The 12,349-nt window shown below is 51.0% G+C and overlaps 1 protein-coding gene across 2 annotated transcripts in view; it reads right to left on the reverse strand.

Moving 5' to 3' along the window:
* Positions 1-10,499, reverse strand: part of LOC144509048 (SH3 domain-binding protein 1-like) — a 106,930-nt gene extending 96,431 nt beyond the window's left edge. Inside the window, exons 1-2 of one of the 2 annotated variants that reach the window (XM_078237333.1) lie at positions 10,385-10,499; positions 9,998-10,139 (exon numbers count right to left, since the gene is read on the reverse strand). In XM_078237333.1, coding sequence (XP_078093459.1) covers positions 9,998-10,038 — 41 coding nt within the window. In that variant the 5' untranslated portion in view covers positions 10,039-10,139; positions 10,385-10,499. Of the gene's footprint in view, positions 1-9,997; positions 10,140-10,377 lie in introns of both variants that reach the window. The other variant, XM_078237331.1, reaches the window with a different exon arrangement.
* Between the last annotated feature and the right edge of the window lie 1,850 nt (positions 10,500-12,349).

Consider the following 12,349-nt stretch of genomic DNA (forward strand, 5'->3'; position numbering starts at 1 on the left):
CATGGGACTTAATAGGATGGAGGGTTATAGGTAGGCCTAAAAGGTAGGGATATGTTCGGCACAACTTGTGGGGCCGAAGGGCCTGTTTTGTGCTGTAGTTTTCTATGTTTCTATGAAACCGGAGCACCCGGAGGAAACCCACGCAGACACGGGGAGAATGTGCAAACTCCGTACAGACAGTGACCCAAAGCCGGGGATCGAACCCGGGTCCTTTAACCTTGTTGGAGGCGCTACGTAAATTCCAGTAGTTGAGGCCTGCCGCCGTCAGTGAGGAGCCAGCCTGGCGCTGAGGCAGTTAGTGACTCCGCCTTGCGCCTGGTCGCCTCACAGGTGTTGCAATGAGTGCTTCTGAAGTGGAAGGGGCCATGGGCTAACTCAAAGCTGCAAGTTTCCTCTCCTCAACCACAGGAAGTTGGCTGTTACAGGGACAAGCGCTTTCAGTCACATTTCGGCACAAGAGGAAGTTTATTTTCTGCTGTTCAGTGAGCAGGAGTTCGAGCGCCTTCTGCTTCTCCATTTGTCTGTTCGTCATTGTTGGGCTTATTTTCGACATAACGGGGGGGGGGGGGGGAAAGATGTTTTCGTAAAGATAAGGTGAATCAGGTCAATCCAATGCAATATTTAAAGTTAAAGTTTCTTTATTTATTCGTGTCACGAGTAAGGCTTACATTAACACTGCGGTGAAGTTACTGTGAAAATCCCCTAGTTGCCGGTCTCTGTTCGGGTAACACTGAGGGAGAATTTAGCCCGGCCAATGCACCCCAAACCAGCACGTCTTTCGGAGTGTGGGAGGAAACCGGAGCACCCGGAGGAAACCCACGCAGACACGGGGAGAACGTGCAGACTCCGCACAGACAGCGACCCGAGCCGGGAATCGAACCCGGGTCCCTGGCGCTGTGAGGCAGCAGTGCTAACTCACTGCGCCACCCCTTTCACATCCCTGCAGTACTTTCTTCATCGTTGGCCGTGGAAATGTAAATTAGAATAATTAGCAAGGGCTGGGATGTTCCTTGAATCTTTGTTTCAATCGGAAATTGTCTTGATGTTTCCTTTCCAGTTCTCTGAGTACCTGCCCAGGGCTGGCATTCCTCACAAACTGTAACACACTGACAGAGGTCTCAGAGTTACAATCAACAGTGCGTACATCTATTTTGGAGTTCACGAGTGTTAACTCCTCGCAAGGTTGGACCAGTTAATATTTAGATCCATCTCTTTCATGTTTCTTGCACGAATACTGCTGCCTCACAGTGCCAGGGACCCGGGTTCAATTCCAGCCTTGGGTCACAGTCTGTGTGGAGTTTGCACATTCTCCCCGTGTCTGCGTGGGTTTCCTCCGGGTGCTCCGGTTTCCTCCCACACTCCAAAGGTTAAGTTGATTGGCAGTGCTAAAATTGACCCTAGTATCAGAGGGATTAGCAGGGTAAATACGTGGGGTTCATAGAAATCATAGAAACCCTACAGTACAGAAAGAGGCCATTCGGCCCATCGAGTCTGCACCGAACACAATCCCACCCAGGCCCTACCCCCATATCCCTACATATTTTACCCACTAATCCCTCTAACCTACTCACCTCAGGACACTAAGGAGCAATTTTAGCATGGCCAATCAACCTAACCCGCACATCTTTGGACTGTGGGAGGAAACCGGAGCACCCGGAGGAAACCCACGCAGACACGAGGAGAATGTGCAAACTCCACACAGACAGTGACCCAAGCTGGGAATCGAACCCAGGTCCCTGGAGCTGTGAAGCAGCAGTGCTAACCACTGTGCTACCGTGCCGCCATTGTGGGAGTAGGGCTTGGGTGGGCTTGTGGCCGGTGCGGACTCGATGGGCCGAGTGGTTCCCTTCTGCACTGTGCAGATTCTATGAACAGGAGGAGGCTGTTCAGACCATCCCATCCAGTCATTGAATTAGATCATGGTCCTTCAGTATCTGAACTCCATTTACCTGTCCTTGCTCAATATCCATGATGTCCAGACTCCACACAAATCTAACACCAGCGTTGGAAGTTCCAATTAACCCCCAAGTCCATTCCCTTTTTTTTTCAAGATGCGTTCATGGGATGTGGATATCATTGGCTAGACCAGCATTTATTGCCCATCACTAATTGCCCTTGATCATAAGATGTGGGCCATTCGGCCCATTGAGTATGCTCTGCCATTCAATGATTTCATGACTGATCTCGTTTGAGAAGGCGGGGGTGTAATAGGTCCTCGGAGGCAGAAGTCCCTTCACTAATATCCCTTTATTTACAAGTCTGACAACAGCGTACAGAGCACTTTCCGTTAGCGGTCTACACTCGGAGTTCCAGAGGAACTGGCACGCCTGGTTAAGTACAAAGCAAGAGTTTCCCTGATTGGCCCATCAATTTGGCCCTTAATCCGGGAGGTCATATTCGAACAGGCCCACCTCAATTGCCTGATTATATTCGTTACAGGGGGGTGAGCTGCCTTCTTGAACCGCCGCAGTCCCTGTGGTGTGGGTACACCCACAGTGCTGTTAGGGAGGGAGTTCCAGGATTTTGACCCTGTGAAGGAACAGTCGATATATTTCCAAATTGGGATGATGAGTGTGGCTTGGAGGGGAACTTGTGCTGTTCCTGGGTATCTGCTGCCTTTGTCCTTCCAGATGGTAGAGTTTACGGGTTTGGGAGTCTTGGTGAGTTAGAATCATAGAATAGAATCATCATAGAATCCCTACAGTGCAGAAAGAGGCCATTCAGCCCATCAAGTCTGCACCGACCCACCTTTTTTCTATCTTACCCAGGCCCTGTCCCCACAATCCCATGTATTTATTCCACTAATCCCTGTAACCTGCACATATTTGGACACTGAGGGACAATTTAGCACGGCTAATCCACCTAACTTGCACACCTTTGGAGTGTGGGAGGAAACCGGAGCACCCGGAGGAAACCCACGCAGGCACGGGGAGAATGTGCAGACTCCACACAGACAGTGACCCAAGCCGGGAATCGAACCCGGGTCCCTGGCGCTGTGAGACAGCAGTGCTAACCGCTGTGGATGGTACAAACAGCTGTCACTGTGCGACGGCGGTGGAGGGAGTGAATGTTGAAAGTGACGAATGTAGAGTAAAAGGGTAAACAGATGGGAAATGATGGAGATGATGATGTGCCACTGATGTCAGTCACGTGTTAGACTCCCTTGAGAGAAAGATTGCAACGATGACTGGACTTGCGGATAGCGATGAGCATTGTCGGGCAATACAGCAGGATATAGATAGGCTGGAAAATTGGGCGGAGAGGTGGCAGATGGAATTTAATCCGGATAAATGCAAAGTGATGCATTTTGGAAGAAATAATGTAGGGAGGAGTTATACAATAAATGGCAGAGTCATCAGGAGTATAGAAACACAGAGGGACCGAGGTGTGCAAGTCCACAAATCCTTGAAGGTGACAACACAGGTGGAGAAGGTGGTGAAGAAGGCATATGGTATGCTTGCCTTTATAGGACGGGGTATAGAGTATAAAAGCTGGAGTCTGATGATGCAGCTGTATAGAACGCTGGTTAGGCCACATTTGGAGTACTGCGTCCAGTTCTGGTCGCCGCACTACCAGAAGGACGTGGAGGCGTTAGAGAGAGTGCAGAGAAGGTTTACCAGGAATTTGCCTGGTATGGAGGGTCTTAGCTATGAGGAGAGATTGGGTAGACTGGGCTTGTTCTCCCTGGAAAGACGGAGAATGAGGGGAGATCTAATAGAGGTGTACAAGATTATGAAGGGGATAGATAGGGTGAACGGTGGGAAGCTTTTTCCCAGATCAGAAGTGACGATCACGAGGGGTCACGGGCTCAAGGTGAGAGGGGCGAAGTATAACTCAGATATTAGAGGGATGTTTTTTACACAGAGGGTGGTGGGGGCCTGGAATGCGCTGCCAAGTAGGGTGGTGGAGGCAGACACGCTGGCATCGTTTAAGACTTACCTGGATAGTCACATGAGCAGTCTGGGAATGGAGGGATACAAACGAATGGTCTAGTTGGACCAAGGAGCGGCACAGGCTTGGAGGGCCGAAGGGCCTGTTTCCTGTGCTGTACTGTTCTTTGATCTTTGTTCTTTTATGACCTTGGAACAGCAAGCCTACCCTGTAACCTATTTGGATGTGGTTCCAGTTGAGCAGATATCAGAGCATGTCTGCAGTCTGTCTGAGAACCAAGTCTCACACCTAGAGTCTAGGACAAAAGGAACCAATCTCAGGGATTGTGGATGCCAATAGTGTGGGGCGCTTGTCGAGCTTCTTGAGTATTTTAAAAAAATTATTTCATGGGAACGTGTGTCGCTGGCTGGACCAGCATTTATTGTCCATCTCTAGTTGCCCTTGGAGTGCAGTTGAGAGTCAACCACATTGCTGTGGCTCTGGAGTCACATGTAGGCCAGACCAGGTAAGGACGGCAGATTTCCTTCCCTAAAGGACATTAGTGAACCCAGATGGGTTTTTCTGACAATGGTTTCATGGTCATCAGTAGATTCTTAATTCCAGATTTTTTATTGAATTCAGATTTCATTATCTGCCGTGGCGGGATTCGAACCCAAGTCCCCAGAAAGTTAGTTGAGTTTCTGGATTAATAGTCTAGCGATAATACCACTAGGCCATCGCCTCCCCACGTGGTACCAGCTGAGCAGATATCAGAGTATGTCTACAGTCTGTCTCAGAACAAAGTCCCACGCCGAGGACAGAAGGAACCAACCTCAGGACAGTGGATGGGGTGTCAATAGTGTGGGCTGCTTTGTCCTGGATGGTGTCGAGCTTCTTGAGTGTTGTTGGAGCTGCACCCATCCAGGCAAGTGGGGAGTATTCCATCCCACTCCTGACTTGTGCCTTGTAGATGGTGGACAGGCTTTGGGGGAGTCAGGAGGTGAGAGAAAGTTCCACATTCCACACAAATGTTACGGCGCCGAAGGAGGCCATTTGGCCCATCGTGTCTGCACTGGTTCTATCCTTTGCGTGAAAACGTGCTCCATCAGAGAGTTTGGCATTCCAGGCTTTGGTGACCGGGACGACATGGGCGGTTCGGGTTGTCAATTCTAATTGGACATTAGCCGAGAGGTTGTTGCACATGGACCTCTCACCTCAAACAATACTCCTCGCACACGCCTGCCATTGGTCCATCCTCTGGCTACACTATCTCCCACGGCCAATAGGAAAGTGAACAGGGTCGTTGTTATCCAATTGGATCAATCTTGACTCTCGGTGAAATGACTACTTTTGCCCCACCGCCCCCAACAACATTTTTATAATTAAATGTTTGACAAAAAGAGAAGTATTTTTGGTCCGCCAATAATATTCCTCCTGATTTTGATTTGATTTATTATTGTCACATACATTAACATCCAGTGGAAAGTATTGTTTCTTGCGCGCTATGCAGACAAAGCATACCGTTCATAGAGAAGGAAAGGAGAGAGTGCAGAATGTAGTGTTACAGTCATAATGTGAGGTAGGTCCATTCAAAAGTATGACAGCAGCAGGGAAGAAGCTGTTCTTGAGTCGGTCGGTACGTGACCTCAGACTTTTGTATCTTTTTCCCGACAGAAGAAGGTGGAAGAGGGAAAAGGCCTGTAGAAGGGCCAAAAGGCCTGTTTCTGAGCTGTAATTTTCTATGGTTCTATAGGAGAAAAGTTTAAAGGGAATATTAGGGGGGGCTTCTTCACGCAGAGAGTGGTGGGAGTGTGGAATGAGCTGCCGGATAAAGTGGTAAATGCGGGGTCACTTTTAACATTTAAGAAAAACTTGGACGGGTTCATGGATGAGAGGGGTGTGGAGGGATATGGTCCAAGTGCAGGTCAGTGGGACTAGGCATAAAATGGTTCGGCACAGACAAGAAGGGCCAAAAGGCGTGTTTCTGAGCTGTAATTTTCTATGGTTCTATGGAATGTCCAGGGTGCGTGGGGGTCCTTAATTATGCTGGCTGCTTTTCCCGAGGCAGTGGGAAGTGTAGACAGAGTCAATGGATGGGAGGCTGGTTTGCGTGATGGATTGGGCTACATTCACGACCCTTTTGTAGTTCCTTGCGGTCTTGGGCAGAGCAGGAGCCATACCAAGCTGTGATACAACCAGAAAGAATGCTTTCTATGATGCATCTGTAAAAGTTGGTGAGAGTCGTAGCGGACATGTCCAAATTTCCTTCACATCCTGGGAAAGTAGAGGCGTTGGTGGGTGTTGTGCTGAAGATTGCTGGAGGACGGTGGGGGTCGGGGGGCGGGGGAGGGGGGAGAGCTGGGCGACAGGGACTTGGTTCGAGTTAGGGTACGGGTAGCAGAGGTTCAGACGGGCTGAGGTCTACGGATGCCAGAGGATGGGTTTCGGGCTCAGAATGGATTGGGGTGGCTCATTAACCAGGGCCTGGGGGATGCCTCTATCGCAACCTCTGAACCCTGAGCCAATTCAGTCGCTCCTCCTGCCTTTGGCTTTTCGCGCTGAATACATCTCTCAGGTTGGACCTTTTCATTCCCAGTCCGAGAGCGCCACCACCTGTTCAGTGGCTGTAGTGCTGGAATTAGTCACAGGGCCTGTTGCCTTCAGTCTATATGTGAAATATTAAACATTAAATGTTGGGCATCTTTCTGGCATTTTGTATATATTTTTATAACCAGTGCACCTGGCCTTAAACTCTGGAGTTCTCTACCTGGACATTCCCATCCCTCCCTTCCTGCAATCTGTGCCTTTGACCAATTTTGTTTGGTCTGATTACGCTTTGGGTCATTTAAAGGTGCTACATCAGTGCAGGTTGTTGTTGTTATGACTCATTTACACAGCAATGGTCTCCAGCAGACAGGGTGCTGAGGCTAAGGGTGGTGCTGCCCACGTTCAAGCCCACTGTGTTCCACGGATCCTTCTTCACACGGAGAGATTTCTAGGTACCAGTTTCTAGGTGCCTTCTGTTTAGGGGCGGCACGGTGGCACAGTGGGTTAGCACTGCTGCCTCACAGCGCCAGGGACCTGGGTTCGAATCCCGGCTTGGGTCACTGTCTGTGCCGAGACTGCACCTTCTCGTTTCTGCGTGGGTTTCCTCCGGGTGCTCCAGTTTCCTCCCACAGTCCGAAAGATGTGCAGGTTGGGTGGATTGGCCATGCTAAATTGCCTCTTAGTGTCCAAAGATGTGTAGGTTCAGTGGATTAGTAGGGTAAATTTGTGGGGTTACTGGGATAGGGTGGGGGTGGTCGGGCCTGGGTAAGATCCTCACGTTGTCTGTACCTTTAAGACTTGATTAGCTGTATTAGCATTGATTAGTTTGATTAACATTCCAATCATTATTCTGTAAATTGAGTTTGTGTCTCTGTATGCCCTGTTTGTGAACACATCTCCCACTCCACCTGACAAAGGGGCAGTGCTCCGAAAGCTCGTGGCATTTGCTACCAAATAAACCTGTTGGACTTTAACCTGGTGTTGTTAGACTTCTTACTAAGATCCTCTGTCAGAGGGTCAGTGCAGACTCGATGGGCTGAATGGCCTCCTTCTGCACTGTAGGGATTCTATGACATTAAGGGATATGGGGATAGCGTGGTAATATGCTGTTGAGATGGGCCATGATCTAGTTAAATGACAGAGCAGGCTCGAGGGGCTGAATGGCCTACTCCTGCTCCAACATTCCAATGCACATTCAGTCAGGAAGCTGCAGCCAGCTGGAATATGGATGCTGCAAAATATTTCTGTCTCGGTCGAAACGGTTGTGTGTGATTTCAAGGAGAAAATACACAGCAAGATCCCACACACTGTTATCATTGACCACAGTATCTGCTCTCTGGAGATGTGGGTGATCGAGGGAGGCCTGGGAGGGTGGATAAACATTGGCTGTGACCCCAGGGATAACTCCCCCTGCTCTTCACAGAATCCTTACAATACAGAAAGAGACCATTCGGCCCATCGAGTCTGCACCGACTCTCCAAAAGAGCACCCCACCCAGGCTCTGCCCTATCCCGGTGACCCCACACATTTAGCATGGCCAATCCACCTAACCTGCACATCTTTGGACACTAAGGGGCAATTTAGCATGGCCAATCCACCTAACCTGCACATCTTTGGACACTAAGGGGCAATTTAGCCTGGCCAATCCACCTAACCCGCACATCTTTGGACACTAAGGGGCAATTTAGCATGGCCAATCCACCTAACCTGCACATCTTTGGACACTAAGGGGCAATTTAGCATGGCCAATCCACCTAACCCGCACATCTTTGGACACTAAGGGGCAATTTAGCATGGCCAATCCACCTAACCCACACATCTTTGGACACTAAGGGGCAATTTAGCATGGCCAATCCACCTAACCAACACATCTTTGGGTTGTGTGAGGAAACTGGAGCACTCGGAGGAAACCCACGCAGACACGGGGAGAACGTGCAAACTCCACACAGACAGTGACCCGATCCGGGAATCGAACCCGGGTCCCTGGCGCTGTGAGGCAGCAGCGCTAACCACTGTGCCACCGCGCCGCCCCTATATAGCTCAATTAGATCCCCTCTCATTCTTCTAAGCTCTTGGAGAGTATAGGCCTAAGCCGATCAATGTCTATTCGTAAGACAAACCACTTTGCCGGTCTTTTACTGCCCCGCCCACCACGGGAATTGGAGCGGGCGAGGGGCGGAGCATGGGGAGGTCCGTTGACCTTCGGGTGGGATTTTACGGTTTTGGGACAAGCGAAGCCGTAAATTCTCGCTCCTCATCTCTGGAATCTATCTAGTGAACCTCCTCTGAACCGGCTCCAATGGAGCTACAGCCCTCCTCAAGGAGAACAAACTGTACACAATACTCCAGGTGCGATCCCACCAATACATTGTATAGTTGCAGCAAGGTTTCCTTACTTTTATACTCTATTCCATTAGTAATAAATACCAAAATTCCATTTGCCTCCCTTTTTTCAAAGTTTATTTATTAGTGCGACAAGTAGGCTGACATTAACACTGCAATGAAGTTACTGTGAAAGTCCCCTGGTCACCACACTCCGGCACCTGTTTGGGTACACTGAGGGAGAATTTAGCACGGCCAATGCACCTCACCAGCACGTCTCAAACAATGACGAGACAGAGTACAGGAGTGAGATAAGAGGACCTGATGAACTGGTGCAGCAACAATAATCTCTCCCTCAATGTCAACAAAATGAAGGAGATTGTCATCAACTTCAGGAAGCGTAAAGGAGAACATGCCCCTGTCTACATCAACGGGGATGAAGTAGAAAGGGTCGAGAGCTTCAGGTTTTTAGGTGTCCAGATCACCAACAACCTGTCCTGGTCCCCCCCATGCCGACACTATAGTTAGGAAAGCCCCACCAATGCCTCTACTTTCTCAGAAGACTAAGGAAATTTGACATGTCCACTGCAACTCTCACCAACATTTACAGACGCACCATAGAAAGCATTCTTTCTGGTTGTATCACAGCTTGGTATGGCTCCTACTGTGCCCAAGACCGCAAGGAACTACAAAAAGTCGTGAATGTAGCCCAATCCATCATGCAAACCAGCCTCCCATCCATTGACTCTGTCTACACTTCCCGCTGCCTCGGGAAAAGCAGCCAGCATAATTAAGGACCCCACGCACCCGAGACATTCTCTCTTCCATCTTCTTCCGTGGGGAAAAAGATACAAAAGTCTGAGGACACGTACCAACCCCCGACTCAAGAACAGCTTCTTCCCTGCTGCTGTCAGACTTTTGAATGGACCTACCTTGCATTAAGTTGATCTTTCTCTACACCTTAGCTATGACTGTAACACTACACTCTCCTTTCCTCCCCTATGAACAGTATGTTTTGTCTGTATAGCGCGCAAGAAACAATACTTTTCACTGTTTGTTAATACATGTGACAATAATAAATCAAATCAAAGTCTTTTGGACAGTGGGAGGAAACTGGAGCACCCGAAGGAAACCCACGCAGACACGGGGAGAACGTGCAGACTCCGCACAGATAGTGACCCAAGCCGGGAATCGAACCCGGGTCCCTGGCACTGTGAGGCAGCAGTGCTAACCACTGTGCCACCATGCCGCCTCTTACCGGCTGTTCCTGCGTACTAGTTTCTCTCTGTATTGCTTCATTGTTTGTCCAACACTCAATTCCCAAAACTGGTGTGTTGTAGCATTCCTGGATTCCCGGCTTTCTCGGATGGGGATAAGTTCCGTAAAGGATGCCACAGCCACTATTGAGAAGAAGAGTAGGGTGTCTTTTACGTTAAGCTTAAAGTTTATTTATTAGTGTCAAAAATAAGGCTTACATTAACACCACAATGAAGTTACTGTGAAATTCCCCTAGTCTTCACACTCCGGCGCCTGTTCGGGTCAATGCACCCTAACCAGCACGTCTTTCAGACTGTGTGAGGAAACCGGAGCACCCGGAGGAAACCCACGCAGACACGGGGAGAACGTGCAGTAAATCACCCCTCACCAACATCGCCTCTCTGGTTGTGGCGGTGCTGTTTCTGGGATCTTGCTGTGCGTGGTTGGCTGCATTTTCCCAGAGTGCAGCAGTGGGGACCACAATGCAATCCGGGCAGGAGCTGGGGCGCTACGCAAATGCAGGTGTTTGTCTGTTTGAAGCCAGTTGTGGGTTTGTGAAGCTTGGGGGAGGAGTGAGAATCACAACCCTGAGGGACAGGGACAGAGAGACAGGGACAGGGCCTGAGGGACGGGGACAGATGGACAGGGAAAGAGGGACCCTGAGGGACAGGGACAGAGAGACAGGGACAGGGCCTGAGGGACAGGGACAGATGGACAGGGACAGAGGGACCCTGAGGGACAGGGACAGAGAGACAGGGGCAGGGCCTGAGGGACAGGGACAGATGGACAGGGACAGAGGGACCCTGAGGGACAGGGACAGAGAGACAGGGACAGGGCCTGAGGCAGTGGCCGCTGATTGGACAGAGCCAGAGCCCGCCTCCATAAAGCCCCGCTGCTATTGGAGGAGGGAGCTGTCAATCAGGAGAGGCAGGCGCTGCTGCTGCTGAAGATGGCGGACAGGCAGGGTGAGCAGAGTGCGGCCAATCACTGCGGGATACACTGTATCCAGCGCGGGGGATACACTGTATCCAGCGCGGGGGATACACTGTATCCAGTGAGGGGGATACAGTGTAGCACTGGCGGAGGGGGATACACTGTATCCAGCGCGGCCGGGCCCCGATACTCTGTATCCGGGACAGGCTCAGCCACAAGGTCACCCTGAACCGGCCCGAGGCCGGGAGACAGAGAGGGGGAGGGGGGTAACACACCGGGACAGAGAGGGGGAGGGGGGTAACACACCGGGACAGAGAGGGAGAGAGACACCCACAGACACACCGGGACAGAGAGAGAAAGGAGAGACACACTGGAGCAGAGAGGGGGGAGAGAGAGAACAGGGAGAGACACGTTGGGGCAAAGTGGGGGGAGAGATATACACTGGGGCAGAGAGAGGGGGGGAGAGAGACACACACTGGGGCAGAGAGAGGGGGGGAGAGAGACACACACTGGGGCAGAGAGAGGGGGGGAGAGAGACACACACTGGGGCAGAGAGAGGGGGGGAGAGAGACACACACTGGGGCAGACAGAGAGGGCAGAGACATTGGGGCAGAAAGGGGGAGGGAGAAAGAGACATGGGGCAGAGTGAAGTGGGGGGAATGGCCCATCGAGGTGGACGGAGACAAAGCAAACTGGGGGGTGGGGGGGATATCTGAGAGAGGGAAGGGCTGGGGTAGAGTGAACTGGGGATGGGATTGGGGGGAGGGGGGGGGAGAAGGAATAGCTGGGGATTGGAACCGAGTCATCTCGGGAAGCAGGAGGGTGTCTCTTAGAGAGAGGTGTTGTGAGCCATAGAATCCCTCCAGAAGGAGGCCATTTGGCCCATCCATTCTGTACTGACTCTCTGACGGAGTATCTTATCCAGGCCCTCTCCCTATCCCTGTAACCCCACCCATTTACCACAGCTAATCCACCTAACCTGCATATTTTTGGACTGTGGGAGGAAACTTGTGCAGGGGAGTTGGAGATAGGCTTCCAGAGGGAGGGGCTGGGATCCAGGGTTCATCCAAGATGCCTGGTGGGGGAGTGAGCTGGTGGGGGCAATATAGGGAATCGGGAAGAAGGGGAATTGTTCCAGAGTGAGCCAGAGCAATCTGAGCTGGATTGAGGAGGATTGAGAGCTGGAATTTTGGGGTTCGGAGTGAATCTGGGGAAGAATCCGAGAGAGAAGGGGCTGTGAGCTGGTTTATTGGGGTTCAGTCTATCCCACAGAGAGAGAGTGAGGGTCTGAACTGGTCCCCTCGGAGGTGAGCCAGGGGTACAGTCTAGAGACTAGAGGGGGCAGGAGAGAGAGAGAGAGGGCAGGGGAGAGAGAGAGAGAGAGAGAGAGGGCAGGAGAGAGAGAGAGGGCAGGAGAGAG

The sequence above is a fragment of the Mustelus asterias genome, chromosome 21 (genome assembly GCF_964213995.1).
Source record: "Mustelus asterias chromosome 21, sMusAst1.hap1.1, whole genome shotgun sequence".
NCBI classification, from domain to species: Eukaryota; Metazoa; Chordata; class Chondrichthyes; order Carcharhiniformes; family Triakidae; genus Mustelus; species Mustelus asterias.